The sequence below is a fragment of the Passer domesticus genome, chromosome 1 (assembly GCF_036417665.1).
Source record: "Passer domesticus isolate bPasDom1 chromosome 1, bPasDom1.hap1, whole genome shotgun sequence".
NCBI lineage: Eukaryota > Metazoa > Chordata > Aves > Passeriformes > Passeridae > Passer > Passer domesticus.
In genome coordinates, this window is record NC_087474.1 from 123,490,030 (window position 1) to 123,508,162 (window position 18,133).

Sequence of the window (18,133 nt, forward strand, 5' to 3'; positions counted from 1 at the left end):
AAATCAAGGCATGATATTTTATATACAGCACTATCATTTCAAGCAATGTTTCAACCAGCTGTCACTGCCATTGTGCTATGAGAAGATTTTCTGTTTTCTAGAGTTTTGTGCAGTTTGGGCAATGTATACAATGGTGTGAAACCTGCAGACATTCTAGACTTGTTCTTGCTTAAATTATACCCAAATCAAGTATTTTGGACCATCAGATGTTGTATGGCATGTTAATGCATGACTCTAAGATATTAATTGGTTCTCCTCTGAAATTCTACATGCTGTTTTGGCAAAACTCTAGCAGACTAGAGAGTTTTATAAACAGTTTATTAAATTATAGCAGTGCAAGCTTCTTTATCCTAAAGACAGTTGTACATTTCAGTGAATGTTGCCCATGTGTATGACTAGACTTAGAAATGAGAAGTAAAGAAATCCTCACTGACTACCTAATGGGTTGGGACATTTTCTGGACCTGAAAAGCCTGAATCTGATATTTTCTCCCAGTGTAACGGCACTTCAGGAGCTTTAACTACTCCATTAGAGAATATGATATGATGCAGGAAGAAAACTGTTAAAGCTAAGTTAGGTTTTGTGCAAAGTCCCTAAAGACTTATTGAAATAAGGCAAAAAAACTCTTGTTCAGTCAGGGAAGTGGACCTTGGCTTGCCTGAAAAAAAAGAGAACAGTAATTAAATTTCTCACTTTATTCTGTATATGGTTCTCAAAGCTATATCTTTTTTTCTATTTTTTAGCATTTTCTATTACTTACATTTGTTAAAATTGCCATCATTGAAAATTAAATGTTTTTATTTTGGCTTGCCTTGTTCTTCAGTGTGAAAACAAGGAACAAAATTCTCTCATTTTGGTTAAAACAGTTCATTTTACTCATTTGACTTGAGAATGCAAAAAAATTAACTAAATTTATTCAAGGAAACCAGAAAAAATAGTTATCCACTCAATCCTCTAGCTGAAAAAGATGAGAAAAAAAACCCCTCTAGAAATTATTTCCTGATGGATCCTGGCAGATTTATGTACAGGATTGTATGATGTGTTTGTGACAGCAGTAGCCTTGAATGGAACAGTCACAGTGAGTCTTTACACTCACGTGTTTCTTTAAGGTTTCTCTTTAGAGTTTCTTGCTGCCAGTGTGAATAACAGGAGGAGGAAGCTGCTAATCAACTTGCGGTGTCCAGATATAAGGGAATTATTTTTATTTTACTCCGGGGTTTTTTTTGGGTTTTTTTTTTTTTTTGGGTTTTTTTTTTGGTTTTTTTTTGAATGAGAGTGGCTGAAAAGTCTGTATTGAGTAGAGACTGAGGAGCTGTAGCCATGGGAACCAGGCTGATGCTGGCATCTTTGTCTAAAGGAATCAAACCTCTCAAAACTCCCAGAAGCATCTTTATAAGAGCAACAGTTGCAGAACTGACAACAGCAAAGAAAGCTATCGATGCTGTGCCAGTAGAAACTGGAAATGTCAGGGTTAGAGAAGAGTGGGACCATGATTTAACAAGAAATATATAGCGTATACACAAGAAAATTCCACCAAAACCCTCCCAAAACTCTAAAAGCTGCAAAATACTCTGTGTACCAGCTGTTGGGAGCATGGATTTGAATGTAGGAGGGAATGACTCAGCCCACAATTAAGTGAATTTCGTGAGTATGAGTGTCACTTGCACGTGTATGGATGGAACAGGGGCCCCAGCTCAGAAAACAGAGTCAGCAGCTTTTAACCCTTGCATTGAAAATCTAGCTGCATGGTATTTTTCCCCCCCTATGTGATAGGAACAGAAAAGAACTTTGGAATCATGCACAGTTCTTCTCCAGAAATGTGAGCTACCCAAAGCCTGAAACAGTAACACCACAGAAATATCTGCTGTGACAAAAAATGAGAAATTCCAAGCAGCACACTATCCACCACCACAGCAAAAGGGAAAATGGTTTCATAACAGTTTTGGAAGAAGAGGATCTCTAGGCAGATGGCATTTGGCCAGGGAGGCTGCTCCCAGGAGGCTGATCTTAGAACACTGTCCCCAGTGCTTTCCCCTGCACAGGGCAGAAGACACACCAGCAACTCTCCCCACGTGTGAGAAATCAACACCTTTTCTTGACAGTCATCCTCCCCATGCCCAGAGATGCTCCTGAGCTGGCAGCAAGCACAGATCACGATACTTAAAAATGGGCACATAAATCAAAAATTCCCTGCTAAAAGCTGCAGTGGTCTGGTCGGCGCAGAGGCTGAAGCTCTGATCTCACAGATGAAAGGGACCATCTCTGCTGCACAGAGCTGAATACCATCCAGCACACTCAGGGTATGCAGAGCTCAGCTCTTTGTGCTCTTCATCAACAGTGCACCACAAGAGAAAATCCCCTGGTTTGCTCCCAGCCCATACCTTATGTAATATTTAAATGTAGCAATGGGATACCTGGAAGAAAAAGATCCAAACTTATATATGCTCTTCCATAAAACAGACTAAAACCTCAGAAGCTGCTAGCAGCAGCCTAACAGGCACTCACCCAGCCAGACATCTAATAGTTTTTAATGCTAATCAATAGAAAAGATTCTGGGAAGTGACCTTGAGAGCTATTGTCTCAGTGTAATATATATTTTGAAGCAGTGGGTGATTCTGATGCTTTAATGCAGTAATTTCTGGAAAAGGATATGTGGAAGGGTAGTGAAGATCTGAAAGGATGGCATTTGTTGGAGGAAGGTATCCAAAAAGGGGTAATTTCTGGGAGGAAAAAATATGGTTAAAATCCAGAAGACTGAGCCAAGCCGCTTCAGCTGCATTCACAGCTTCTCAGTGAGTTTGTTGAACACTCATTTTATGATCAACTCATGAAACTGCCTTTCCCTAAGGAAGGGATAAGTATTTATCATCACAACAAAATTTTGAATGTTTATTCACTATTAGGGGAAATACTGACTTGCAAATGTTCCAAAGACTAAAAAAGTTGCTTTTAACTATAAAGAAAAGTTTCTTTCCTTTGGAAGTTTAAAATTTATTATGTGTTATATAAATGCTACTCAATATTCCAAGTACTCCTCCTATGCTGTCTGGTATTTTAAGGATATATAAATTTTTTAGTACCAAACATATATTATGTCTTATTTTCTCTTCTGCATGCAGTTGGACCTTTTGGTTTGGCACCAGACACAATGCAATTAGACTTTGAAGGGTTTGAACCACTGTTAATGCTATAATAGCTTGCAGTAGTTTCTGTGAAAGAACACCAAGCATTTTTTTTTTATCAATAAATGCTCAATGGCAGATGTTTCTACATTTCAATATCCATTTATCCATATCTTTATTTCTGAGGAAATCAGTATTCCTTAAAAGGAACACACTGTTAAAATGTATCATTATGGTAAGGCATTTTTCATGTGAGGTAGAGAAGAAATTACAATAATTTCCATTCATAGGTGTTAGTATAAGGAGATTTCATTTTTTAACATACTCTTTATTTTATCAGTGAAATTCCATAAAAGTCAGAAGACTGTCTGTCTGTAGAATAAAGTTAATGCCTCAGCTAATATTATTTTAAAACCTGAAAATTCTGCTTAAATACATCATCTTGCAAGACATGTTTCTTTAAGTGATTTCTTTTGTGTCCTGAGAGCAAAATAAATGTAATAAACCACTAAGCTATCTTGAAGCCCAATTTGAGTAGAACAATTGTTTGTCTCGTTAATTGCAATATATGAGGTGCGCAGTTCCAGTATCTACAGTGAGGTCACTCACAAGTCTGAACACAAACAAGTGTTGAAGTACTTTGTTGGATCAAGTCTTTCAGAAAATTAGTGTTGCAACAGAAAAATTAAAGCCTCCCTGCTGGGGTTTGACTGCAGGAAATTTAGCATAGGTAATGCCACTTGCAGAAACCCTTTGTGGTACCTCATACAATGACAGACAAAAAGCAATGTATTTTCTTCTTGCTTTGAAGTGCAACAAATGTCCTTCTTGCCCTCCTTTTGACTTGAAAATATCAGAAGTCAAAAGCATCCTCTGACCAGTTTTGGTGTTGTTTTGGGGGGTTTTGTTCTTAATAGTTGATTCTAATATAAAGTATTTTTTATGTCTTTAGAGGATTGAGGTGAAAAAAGGAATACAACAAGAAAGGAAGGAAAAGTAAACTTGCTTGGAGAAGGAAGACTATCGTGAAAAAAAGGGATTAAGAGAAATCTTAAGTATTATCTAGAGAGAGATGAGGACAGTAGAGGGAATGAGGTATTGTCAGATGAGATATTGTCAGATAGAAGCTGCAAAGAATCTTAAAAATGAGGGTGAGAAAATCTGAATTCTGTGAGCAAGATCTATGGGGACTGTGGTGTGTGAGCCTTAGGCTGGGTAAAGTTTATTTGGAATGGCATCCATTATAAAGATTGATAAAGAAGGGTAATAGGAAGAAATTAATGCCAACTATGAGAGGAATAATGTTATTTTTTATCACACACCCACTAAAAAAGGGCTGCTGTTATGAATATTACAGATTAAGCAAAAATAATTAGCAAAGTCTTAATGTGAAGAGAATGAAGTGAGAAAGGTGGAACCTAATACTGGTGATAGAGCACTGGAGGACGGAAGGCGTTTCAGGAAGAAGTAAGAGAAGTTCCATTTTAGACCTGCTTGACCTTGAGAAACCACGGGAGATCCAAGAGAGAGTACTGGAGAAACAGACACAGCATGCTCAGAGAGAAAAAAGAGGTTTTGGATTTGAGGGTCAGAGGTACTGAGGCGAGAAAGAGAATGAGAATAAGCCATGCTACAGGCAAGACATGGTGAGCAATACAGGGTGGGAATCTGGAGATGCCCAGGGAGTCACTGAAGACCCCAGAGAGGCTTTAACTTGGAAAATGCAGCCATTGAGTGATCACAGCTGAAAAGACAGGAAGTATATTTTTTATGGTGTGGAGAGGGAGGAGAATGCTGTCAAAATCTCAGTCTTCCTCTACAGAATGAGACATGCATTGAAGAAAAAGAAAAAGAAGCAGGATTTGGGAAAAGGGGAGACAAATGAAATAAAGACAGCAAATTATGTCAGGATCAGATGTTAATGAGGAAGAAAATGAGAGAAATGAAAATGAGAGAACTGAAATTTGAGGCCGCTGCTATAAAATCTGAAAGGACCAGAACCACTTTCTGGGATAGGCTATTTTAAACTTTCCTCCAAATAATTATGCCCTTGCAGAGTCATGATGTGTCCATCTAAAATGATGGCTTTTTGTTCCACATCCGGCATGGTATCCGCGGGTATTAAATGGGATGCGTTGCAGTTCAGCTGCAGGTACAAAGCAAATGATGCATTTCTTTGCTCCAGGCCCTCATTATGCTTTGTAAACAATCAGAATGGAGATTTATTCTCCACTCACTGATCTCCTGCTCTCGGGTAAAAGCACGAGGGGCACGTTAGAAAGAAAGCACTAAGACACTGATTATCTGTTTCTCCAAGCCAAATTGGTTTAGGTTTCTCCAGGCCTCCTAGCAACAGCTTTATTATTATAGAGTAATTTCCCCCCAAATACTTCTAAAACAAGTATCAGATTAATGTTTCAGATAAGAAGAAAGTATATTCATTAACTCCCAGGCTTGTCTATTGAAATAAAAGCCTCAAATGAAACAAGCAAGTATAGTTTTGTTATGATATGTTGATTTTTCTTTTTCTTTTTTTCTTTTCTGGTTTTTTTTTTTGCTTGTTTTGGGTGCTTTTGTTTTACATTATTTAATGGTGAATGATTAATGATGATCAATATACAATACATCTAGCCCATAGACAAGAAAAAAAATAATTCCCGTTGGCAAATATTTTCCTGCAGTATTAGCATATTTCATATGTCTTTTAATATAGCTGTAGATATGAATCACTGCACGCACATGCATCAGTTTTGTTTACTTACAAACCAGCTATACTGCATATTATGTTGGAAGTAAACACACATATGAAGAATTTATTAAGTTCTACAGTAATTGCAGTTTCTGTTGTTTACAAGTTTATGGCATTCATATTTCTTATGATATTCCAGGACAACTATGGTATGTTAAGAGAATTGAACTAATCTCATAAATATGTATTCTTTGTTTCATGGTAAATTTTTCAGAAGTTGTTATGTTACTCAGATGCATATCTCCTAATAACCATTTTTTAATCCCCAAGTAAAAGATTTATTACGTAGTCTCCTTTTCAAAAATAGCTTAAGCACCAAGAAGTTGATGAGACTTGGGTTCACATAGCACCTTCTAAAACAACAAAAAAAAATCTTCATGTTTTGAAAGACAATAAATTCTGTATGGAGAAAAGATACACAATGGAGCACTTCTCTCATTCTCTGATTTTTCTGCTGTGGTACAATTGTGATTTTTCAGAAGGAAAAATGTATTGTTTTGGTGGTTTCTCTTGCCTTAACCACAGGTGTCACCTTCCCAGTATCTCTGTGGAGGAATGGTGAATGAAAACTCTTTTTTTCCCTTTCATTGTTTTTCCTTTTTTGTGGGGTGTCACAGCAACAAGGTCTCTGGTGGGGCCAGCAGCTGGTTTTGAAGTGTCACTTTGTTCAACCACACCATAAATTGCAAAGGACTGGTGCAAGCAGATTCTTGAGGACACAGGGTTAGCCACTGCAGATGTGCTCTGCTCCTGGGGGAATGTGGGAAGCTCCTTGTAGGTTTTCTTAAAGGGGACACTCTTAAGAGAGAGGAAACAAAGAAGAGGAAATCAAAGTATCTACAGTGTTTCTAGTGGACTTGACTGAAGAAGTAGAAACTGTTACATCCATATTGCTACCCTAGGCGCTGCCTGTGTAAAATGCAAAATGACAACAGTTTCAGCTGTAAAAGTCTTTTTAGCATTGGAAATCTTGCTGGTAATTACAGAACGTGACTCCCTTGAGGGCAGAGTCAGTTTATATCTGATTCACTGTATTCCTAGAGATGTTTGTTCTGTGCCTTTCCTCAGGAAAAACTCAGGTGATATGGCAAGGCAGACCTGGACTTGTGCAGGAAAATGTACTCTGTAGCCATTTTGGTCAAGTGAGATTTAGCTCCTTCTTGTGATTGTACTTAATTCAGGTGGAGAGAGTTTCCATTACTCCTTCTACTAGTGGCACATGTAATGACAAAGACTTAATATTAGAAATAGGGAATATTTAAAGTTAGCAAGCATTCTTATACAGCCAATGTTGCAAAATACTTTGAAGTTTTAAAAAACAAAATCTTTCAAAATGTCAGGATTAACACCTGGCAAGAAATTTGAGGAAATACACAAAGGGAATTCATGTTTTCATTAAAAGTCACCTGAGGCCTAGGAAGATAGTTGTTTATAATACAAGGTTTCTTATGAACGGTAACAATTTGTAGCATAACATAGGACAGTGATTCAGACATGAACAGTTCTAACTTGAGATCATGTTTTGAACTTTGGGTATCTTTAGAAAGGGTACACATTGAGTTTAACATGCTCCATATGTACAATAACAAAAAAAAAAAAAATTAAAAAAACCCCAAAATTTTAAAAAAGAGGAAGACTTAGCCTATTATCCACCTATTAAAACGTGTTTCATGCTTCCTATGAAGGGGGCTAGGCACAATATACTCAACAATACAATCTTCCCTGCCTGGTATATTTAAATTACTCGCAGCAAAAGGAAGTAGATATTGCTACAAATCAACATCAAATTTAGCAAAAAGGCAAAGGACAGCATATATTTTCTCCTCCATCCTTCACTCTATGGGTACAAAACCAAGTTGTCCCTGGCTGGTTTAATGACAATGCACAGAATATGAAGGGAAACAGCTTGACACCTGAAAACTTCACACATGAAAGTCCCAAACGACTTCAATGTGCAAGGGATTTTAGAGAGATGAGTTTGGGTTTCTTTTTTGTGAAAGAGAACTTGCTTTACATGGGTATTTTTGTTACCTAAGGACCTAAGCTTGCTTCTGCATTATTGAAAATACGTATTAGAGTACAGAAAACAAGCAATGATTTATTATGGAGTCAAGAGGATTAGCAACATGGCTTTGTCACTTTCTTTAATGAATAAAACACATTAATAATAGCTTTGCAAAACCAAGTTAGGTAAAGCATAATGTTCTGAGGCAGACAATTAATAAAAGTTGGAAATTTTAGTAGACAAGAATATTCATTTATGTTTCTCCTTGAAATCAGCTGTATGCAGCCTTCTTAACTCTTTTACATATCTCTGAAGAAACTTCATTTAATGTGGAACTGAACCTATTTGAAGCGGAATATACGTCTTGAATATATGCTTAAATTTAAATCTGAAGCATTAACAACAGATAAATATTTCTCTAAAGATTAATAGTGTTGTCTCCAGGTTTTTTTAACAGATTATGAATATTAAATTCACCTGGTCAAGAATCAGGAAAAGGCTTGAGGGGTAGTTGAAGTCTATTACTGAAAATGTGAACTAAGCACAAATTAAGTTGGAGGCATGCCTGAAAAAGGGTGGTTTATCTTTCTGAACTCAGGTTGTGCTTTTCATCTCTATTAAACATTGTAAAATTAGGAATTATGATTGCAAGTAAAATTCCACATATAGTTTGTGACAATATACCATTAAATATTGCACAGTGGTTTTCCTGCAGTTGTGAATTGTATTAGGCCTCTTTTAATGGGGTATAAAACACAAGAATCCAATCTTTCTTCGCATGCACCAATAGTTTCCATCACTTCATTCACATAAAATCTCCTTGTTGCTAGTGAAAAATGGCTGATGAGTAAAGTAGGATATATCCCAGTATATGGTACCTTTAATAAAACAACTGTCATTTGAACAACTGGGAATGACTTCAGGAGTAATTTCAGGATTTCTGTAAAAGAAAAAATAAGTAAAATTTTTTTGAAAATTAAATAAATTTATTTGAAGAATAAATAAAAAAATTATGGACAAGTTTTTGTTGCAAATTATATTTTCAGATTCTGTAGTGTAACTATAATGCTACACTGTATCTTTTCAGAGTGCTGTTTTCCTCACAAGATACCCCAGTCTTTTATAGTTATTTTACAGACCCTTTAAAAAATAAATTTAGAAGACATTGCCATATTTTGTTAAGTAAGCAATAAATACTCCTTTACTTAATTATTAAATAATAAGGTGTTACATGCCTAGCTTTGTGTAGTGCCTTCCAGCCAAGACTTCCTGACAATTTATACACTTTATAATATAATTTTGCAGAGGGCCTGTGAAATGAGGAAATAACAAATATTCATTCAGTTCCTGGAACAGAAACACAGAAAGGATGTTTTCAAAAGTGGCATCTCTGTTCCCAGCTATGGAAAAGCAAACATTTGGAGGCTGTTTAGCACCAGCAGCTGCTCTGGAAGTAGAGCTGAATGCAGTCCCTACCCCGCCATACCCAGTCTTTCCTCCATCCCTTTTTAAAAGCTTAATGCATGGCTTTTCTGCTGCAACTATGTCTTATAAACAGCCAAGAAAAGATGCAGTTAAAGCTCCACCTTCTTAACACAATATTAAAATACTGTCGTTGTTATCTTTCTTTATGTGGATATATGTGTCTCTTCCCTGATTTATGCCATTTAACATGCTCATTTGCATACTTTTCCTGTTATTGGGTTCAGTAAATTGAAAAAGTGTGCTGACTGATGTAAAGTTTTATCTGACAACTCTTCTATGTTAAAATGTTGTTTGGAAGTGATAATGAGAGCACTGCCACATGGGAGCTGATACTCTGCTTCAGCCATTGACCCGTTCTGGAAGCTCTGCATGTCTCTGTCTTCTGTTTTTCTGATGCAAAATGTTTCCTTTTGGAAGATACTTCAATGACTCCAAAGATTTGTTTCCTGCTGGATTTTACCTGCTCCTGCTTTCGAAGAAAATAATTGGCAGTGTTGAATAAAGAACTCAGGAAAAGTACATACCATTTTATAGCTTATTGGTCTCATTGCCATTTCCAGCCTACAGATAATTATCAAAGAAGAGCAAAAGGTTGAATGAAAATACAATCATGGCCTTCACTGGAGTCTCTGAAAGAGCCCCACAAGTTCATTCAAATGTCTTCCCTGGAATAAATCATTTCTTGCTGAAAAACTGCATTGTTCTTACTGGGGTTAATTATAATATTTGTTTTATGGTGTGACTTCATCACCATGCAAATTGCTTCTACACTACACATAACCATCATCCCTCCTGATCCTGCTATATATTTTGAATACCTTTACAGAAACTTTCTTACTTGCAAACCAGTGTCTCTCAATCAATGAGACTTCATTACATATCTGTTTTACAAAAACTACATTTATTTAATAGGGTACTGAAGTCATTACTGGCTGTGTATAGGAATTCAGATTTGAGTTTATAAATACTTCCTTCTTTTTTTCTGACTTGTTACACTGTGTTTCCTTTCATCTTCAATTTTTCTCCTCCTTTTTAGAAATTTTATATTAGTTTTGATCCATTTGATCCATATATTTTCTCTTTTAATAATTCTACTCCTTTTTATCTTTATCAGCTTATTTCTGCTTGCTTTTTCTCCTTGTCATGGTTATTCATTTCTCTCCTCTGTATTTGCACTCATCCTCTTTCCTTCCTTTCAAGCTAACAAATGTAGACTGTATTTACAGACTGGATTTTTTAAAGAATAACATATCAAAGTCAGACTACAAATATTACTTATGCCTGATGTCAGTTATTCACTGCTTGTCACTTCAAATGCACACATCACCAAAGAGCCTCCACTGACACTCTGGCCCAAAGTATAAAACCTCTACCATTACATTTCCAAAAAATAACAAATCTTTTCATGTTTGAGCTGTCAAAAGAAGCTCTTGGAATAGCCAGCATAGACACAGTCACTACCCCCACACACAATATAAGTATGATCAAATACCTATTAGCAGCAAGAGCTGATAACTCTGGGGGGGGGTGGCAAGGCCTTTCTGAGCACCTCAAATGCAGAAAGATGGATTGATTTTTTTCCTTTTTTTCCCCCAATCTGCCCTTGCCAGGGTATTTGATACATTCATCAAAGCAGGGCCTGGGATGCAGCTGCAGCTCTGCTGGAGGAACGCTGCAGGTGAGTGCCAGGGTGGCATTGCATATTTGGGGTCAGACAATGTATAAGGCCATGGTGAGCTGCCTATTGTGCTGCTTGCTGAAGCCATGAGAGAAAGAACAAGCAAGGCTTGGAGACTGGGGTAGTTTCGTGCTCTGCAGAGCTCCTTTAAATAACCCCTCTCTGACACCACACCACAGAGGGACATTGATGCAACTCAGTCTGTGCCCTGGTAGGATCCCACACCAGCTGAGGTGCAGAGGTAGGGAGAGAGCATTGCTGCCAGCTCTAAGCCAAAGGGGAAGTGAAACCTCTCATGCAACTTAAAGCCATCAGTCTTCTGGACCCCTCTGGATGAAGACTGGGAAAAAAAATGGAAACCAGCCTGTTCAGGGAAGCAATTCTTGCAGCTGAAGTTCTTGAGAAAGATGCATCTGTTTCTTCAAGCATAGAGCTTTACTGAAGAGGAAAAAAACCATGCACATAACAGTAAAGGCATACAAGGTTTCATGTGCTAATCAAAATACCAGACTTTGGCTAAGATTTTTGCTTGTCACATTAGTGTGTTAGTGTATTTGCAAAGTACTTCATTACAAGCAGACTGCCCTTATACTTACAAAATTGTACAGATAGAATAGATACCATGAAATAAACATTTTCATTAATTTATCTTTATTTTGATATATTATAGTTGTTTAAATAACAAGTTATTAATCTCTACATATAGCTCAGTTCATGCTCATGCATCTTTTAATATTTCTTCTATTTTTCTTTAACTGTTTTCAAGATCCTTGAGCTAACCCTCTTTTCTGAGGAAAACAACAAGTAACTACATCTTTAAAAAAGGCTAAATCAAGCTTTCTTTCAAACACCACTTTCTGGATTAATGATTTACCAATCCAAATTCTGTTTAGCTCTTGAGAACTTGGTATGTTGTTTTGCCATTTTCCTCCTGCTATTCTGAGCTAGTTTTGTACCTCACACAACACTTAAATAATGGAGAGACTCTAAAATCAGACCTCGCTGCTCTTTTGATTTATTCATACTCAAATACCTACAATGCAAGTCATTTGGCTCAGATAATACTCAGTCACACTCTGCAATTTTGACCCCTCTCAACTTTTCTAGCTCCTGGGATTTAAGGGAGAAAGCCATGCAACCTGCAATGGCTCCTGGAATCACTCTCTCCTAGTGTTTACTGTGTGCTATAAGATCTGCTAGATCTTTCTCATCTCCCCTGCTGATCCAGACTTCCCTGATAGCATCGCTTCCCATGCTGGCTTGATGAGCTGAAGAGAAGAAACGCCTGCCCCAGTGTCTGAGAGCTGTGCAACAGCCAGAGTGCTGCAGGCTGATGTGAGCACAGGGGCAGGGTGGGGGCTTTTTCCATGGATGAATTATGATCCGCAGCTTTGTGTCATCACATTTGCTATCTGTTACTGATTCTCTTGTTAGTGCCATTCCCTAATGTGGTCATGAGTGTGTTCCTGCATTCCTCTGGTACAATACTGAGAAATGTGATGCTCTGTGGTTTTAGTTCCTGTAATGAGAACAAGGCAGTTCTACTCACACACAAAATTTGTAATTATACAAGACTATATCGTGTTACTGGCAACTAATTAGAATTCTCTGTTGAAATGGCATTACTTTATTATACATCATTAACATAAAATGTCAAAACTAGCATGATAGTTGCTTTCATACAAAAAATGAGCCTACTTCTGTAAGTGAAAGCAAGAAAATTACAGCAATTTTAGTATCAGTGTTTTAATATATTATATATTAGAGTTTATGTAGCAAGGTCAGAGGTTTTTCTATATAAAAATCACAAAAAGAGAATCTTCCTTTAAAAAATGTCAGTGACTATCAATTTTGTCCTCTGCATTTATTATGCAGATTAAATAAAATTAAAAAAACATTAAATGTCAAAGGTGGGGGGGGGTTGAACTTACACTATAAGTTAATATTTTGCTCATATCCTTAGAGCAGAGGGTACACACTATAACTAATTTACTCTCTTCCACCAGTGAATAAGTGATGTTATTATCATATTGTGTACAATGAAACTGCACTGAATTCCTTCTGGCCAGGCAGTAAGTAAAATGCTGGTGCTGGGATGAGGACACAGGGCTCTTTGGAGCAGGCTGAATAGCAGACTATCACATTTATTTTTCATTTACATGCTAGGTTTGAATATTTCTAAATGAGATAATAAGTAGATTTTTCTTCAGGGATCTGTAGGATACATTGGTGAAATCAAGCCACATTTGGCAAGGTACCTACCTGTTCCTTGACAATATTATGATTTTGGTAACATATAAAACTGATGAGAGGGTAGCATTCCCTTGGCAGCACACTAAATATGCCGCAAGACACATAACCAATGAGTATAATTTGCAAATGTGTATGGAGAATCAGTCTTGACAGTTTTGTTTACAAAGGCAGGCAGCTATTTGCTGATAAGAGATATGACATGCTATTCATCTTGCTGCTACTAAGCCAAAGGGATTGCAACTGTGATAACAAACTGTTAGATTTGATTGTTGGAATGCTTATGCAATGTTAGTAATAAAGGGTGTTTAAAAGCATATCTCATTTGTTCTTAGGCAATCATATGGCATTTCTTATAATAATTTTCTTGGGACTCTTAAAAGGACAAGCTAATTAAAGAAAAGATATCTGTCTGGCTCAGCTTTAATGGGTCTGTGTACTCTAAGTAGGTGTATGTAGGAAACAGGAGCAGACGTGTCTTTATTTCTCTGCTTGCATGGGTTGAGGCAGGATGTCAAGTGACACAGTCACGGCCTCACATCTTTCAGTTCCTTCATTTTGGCTGGCGTTACCTCCACACACCTTCCAAAACTGGAAAATAAACAGTCCTAAAGATAGGACAAGGGTAATGACTTTAAACTGAAAGAGGGTAGGTTTAGATTAGATAAGGAAGAAATTCTTCACTATGAGGGTGGTGAAACACTGGAACAGGTACCTATCCCTGAAAATTTTCAAGGCCAGGTTGGACTGGGATCTGAGCAATCTCATCTACTGGAAGGTGTCCCTGCTTATGGCAGTGGGGCTGGAATTGGATGACCTTAAGGGTCTCTTCCAACATAAACCATTCCAAGTAGTGCTGAGACCTTCAAGAAGCTGAGGAGGAGGTTTCTCTCTTGTTTCTCCCTCTTACTGAGCACGAGAAGAATGGGTCAGCATGACTAACACCTTTCCTGTGTCATCAGCCCCCTGCTTCAGACAATATTGAGAAAACACTTTTCCAGCACTCCTAAATACCTGCACCATTTATAGCCTGAGTAACATGTTGCTCACATGGTTTCTTACAAAGCTTATGATCAAAGTAAAAAACCCTCAAACTTATATAACACCATCCAGAGCAAATACAGGACTGGAGAACCCAGCCATGTTTTTTGTGAAATATTGCTCACTGAGCTTTGTTGAATGTGTGCATGCAACTCAGTAATGTGCACACAAGGACTGATCCAGCTGTGACAGCTAAAGTAGTGTTTTGTCTGGCCAGCTCACTCCCACTTCAGCAGGCACAGCTGAGGTGACGGCTGGACAGTCTGAGCAGGCAGACCATCAGAGGTCGTGCACATGCCTCACTAATGGATTTAACCAATGCTGGGTACATTAAAATACTTGGTGAGGGGTGTGAGGGGGTAGCTGCTGCAGGTTACAGCTTGTAACCTGTTCCTGTAACAAGCTGAGCTTGTGGCTGACTCCAGCTCACACCTCCTGGTCAGGAGACTGGAGAGAATATTTACAAGGATAAATATTATATACCCTTACAGGGGTAGGGGCAGCTAGGAAGGCTGAACCACTCAGTACTTGAGTTGCTGTGGCTTATTCAGCCTGAATGCTGCAGTAATTCAGGCAGCAGTCTTCATTTTTTAATGTATTTGAGCATTACACATAAGTCTACACAAGGAAGACATATCGAAACCCCAGACTTTCCACAGCAGGGATTTTAGAGCTAACAAGTGGAAAATGAGTGGCTTTGTTCTCAGTCATTCTTACAGTTACAGGTGACTTTGTGAATAGCATATACTGTGCCAAACTAGAACTGAAATCCTCTTTGAATGCAAGCAGGCCTTAGGTTTAGCAGCAGCTGTGAGATGGAGACTTACTATTAATGGCAGATTCAAGCAGCGTGAACAATAACGAGGCTCTGTTTAAGGTGGACACAGCTTGTCTGCATTAGAACTGGACCTTGAAAACCTGTGTTAATTAACACAATTTTAAGTGCTGTCAGCTGTTTCTGAGTAAACCAATTGATTAGAGCAATAAATGCTTTATTCTTGGTCTTACAAGAATATGGATTTAGGAAGAGAGTTATGATCAATAGGCAGGGTTTTAATTTTTTTATCTCAAAACCTTTTGAAAGTTGTGAAATATTTTTATGGACTGAGAGGATTAATGCATTTTTTAATAATCTGTTATTTGGAAAGCACAAAGAAGAAATCAGTCCGGAATGTGATAGTTTTATGTTCATTTCCAGGGGTTCTTGACTTAGTTCCAGACAGCACAATTTCTTATGCACAATTTTTACTCCTATTTAGCAGCCTTACTGAACAAGTTTAATTGGGTACATGCATGTCTATAAATTTAGTTTCCTGTCTTAGATATGATTTATAAATCCGGGGTTACAGTGTTTTAAAATACAAAGATTTGTGTAGGAGGATAATCATTTAATGCACCCTTAAGTGTCATCTTAGGGCCAGGGTGCTGGTTTCATTAAAGGGATCTGGCATGTGACAAAGTCCATGGGTGTTCATGATGAGCTCAAGGCTGCAGCTTGCCTTACAGTGGGAGGACCTCTCCCCAGTGCTTCAATGGGTTGGTCATCTGTCTGAGGCTTCTGTCACTAGTCTTGGCAGTGAGAACAAAGATCCTATTTTAGTAGCTATATTAAAAGGTGAGGCATTAATTGTATTATTCCATACTTCTTCCCAGAGGCAGCAGCTGCACAGTGTGACATAATTTAATAAAGATGTTCATCATCTGATTCCTGGGTGTGAAAAACTTACCAGGCAGTAGTGTAAGGAACAACTCCATAGTTCTTTTTTTGTCAGAAAGGGCACAACAGAACTGCTATACTCACACCTAGGCTGCATATTGATCTGAAGTTAAAATATTAATAAGCCTCTGTTTTGACTAGGAATTGGGACATTTTCTGGCCAGAACAGGTCATTTAATTTCACATTACAGTTGCATTTACTTACTCCTCCCCTTACTACTTACATCTAGCCCAAAGAATGAAGGGCACAATGCACATCCTGTAAAAGTTGGCCACAAGAGGTGGGATGCCTGTGGACTGGACACGTGACAAATGACTATGCCATTGTGTGGCAGAGGCTCCATTCAGCACACGCTGCAGGGCTGATGGTTGGCTTCTGGCCTTAGTGCATAATGCAGCAAGCAGATCTCAACAGCACCTAGGACATATCTTAAACCTCTAGCACACTGGCTGTATTTAAGGCTGAGGGATGTCTTAGGCAGGCTTCTTCATGCTTACTACACTGTTTTGCATTTTCAGACTTTTTACCCCCAAGCACATAATTTTTAAATTTTAAGATAAAACAAAAAATTATTCTCTCCACAACACAGCTACAGGAGTAAAGGTTCAAATTCACATTCTTTTCATTCCCTTTTTCTGATGCAGCCACACTAACACATGCAGGAAGAAGAAGGTCTGTGTGGGTAATGCAGAAAAGCTCACATGCCATGGGTTCCCCTCCTTCCTCACATACCTCATAGACCATGCAGAAAATTTTCTAGCTAATTAGCTAGGAAACTGATAAGTCATCTGCTTCTTTGGAGCACAAAAATGCAACATGGCCTAGTACTAAACCTGAGGAGCTGGCTGAGCATCTAAAGCCCTGTGCTACTCTGCCCCTCTCAGTCTGGGAAGCAGAACCTGCATAGTGAGAACTCCCAGGTGGAATCTTTTAACTGCTGGGGCTTAATGAGCATTATGTGAAAAGACCTTTTAAAAGAGGCTGCTTAGAGTTTACTCCTGGTTATAACAACCTTAGGGTAGTCTACTTTTGTTGCTGCCTTCTTAAGAGTCCACTTGTGGATATACAGTGATTGCTCATTCCATCTCTATACAAAGGACTAAAGTCTATCTTTCAGAAAGGGGGTATTTCTGTCTGTTTCTTCTAAGTTAGATGTGAATGAGGGGAAATTCTCCCCCTTCTACTGTTTTAACTGTAGTGACAGGACTGCATGTGTTAACCTCAGGTACCTCAATTGAATAACTAAATCAGTAAGCCTGGAGGAGATTTATAGGATGAGCACTAAAATACGGTGAAAAAGAAAGAAAGAAAAGCTTTGAGAAAGGTACATTAATTGAACATGTAGATCAATATAAGTAGCTACGTTTGAAAGATCTGTGACCTACCACAGACAATGTGGCAAATGTATATCTGAAATTCGTTTTTCAATGCTTCTTGGTTGCTGCCAAACACAGACCACTAAGATACCAATCTTCGCGATGCCATCTACCCTGAGCAATAAAAAAAACCCACCCTTAATTTAACAGGAGTCACCAGTCAGCTCCTGAGGCATAAACACGCAGCTGAAGCACCGCGCGTAGGCTGACTTTAGTGCTGGATGCCGAGCAGCGTTTGGCACAGGTGGAGGAGTTTTCATCACAGACCCAGATTAACTCCGGTGAAGTTGTTCCGCGCCTGCCAGTGCCGGAGGAGCAATCTCCGTGTGGGAGAAGCGCCCGCCGCCCTCCCCTCCCGGCGCCGCTCGGCCGAACAAAGGCGGCAGCGGCGGCGGGTCCCCTTTGCGCGCCGCGGGCCGGGCAAGGGCCGAGCCCAGCGCCTGCCCCGGGCTCCCGGCCCGACCCGACCCGGCCCGGCTCGGCAGCGGGTCAGCGGGAGGAAGCGCTGGCTGCGCGGCGGGCGGGCGGCTGCCAGCGGCCCCGGCCCTCCCCGCCCCCGTCTCCTCCCCTCGGCCGCCATCCTCCGCCCCCTCCGCCTTCCCCTCGCAGCGGCGGCGGCGGCTCGCTCGGCCCCGGCTCCTCGCGGTTCTCCGCGGCTTCGCCTCGCTGCTCTCCGGGGCTCCCGCGCCGCGCTGCCCAGGACGGTAAG

General features: G+C 39.1%; 1 protein-coding gene across 1 annotated transcript in view; it reads left to right on the forward strand.

Moving 5' to 3' along the window:
* The first annotated feature begins 5,227 nt into the window (after window positions 1–5,227).
* LOC135304222 (uncharacterized) overlaps window positions 5,228–18,133 on the forward strand; it is a 123,690-nt gene continuing 110,784 nt past the window's right edge. The window contains exons 1-2 of the mRNA XM_064426801.1: window positions 5,228–5,274; window positions 17,629–18,128. Of these exons, the coding sequence (XP_064282871.1) occupies window positions 5,228–5,274; window positions 17,629–18,128 (547 nt within the window). The remainder of the gene's footprint in view (window positions 5,275–17,628; window positions 18,129–18,133) is intronic.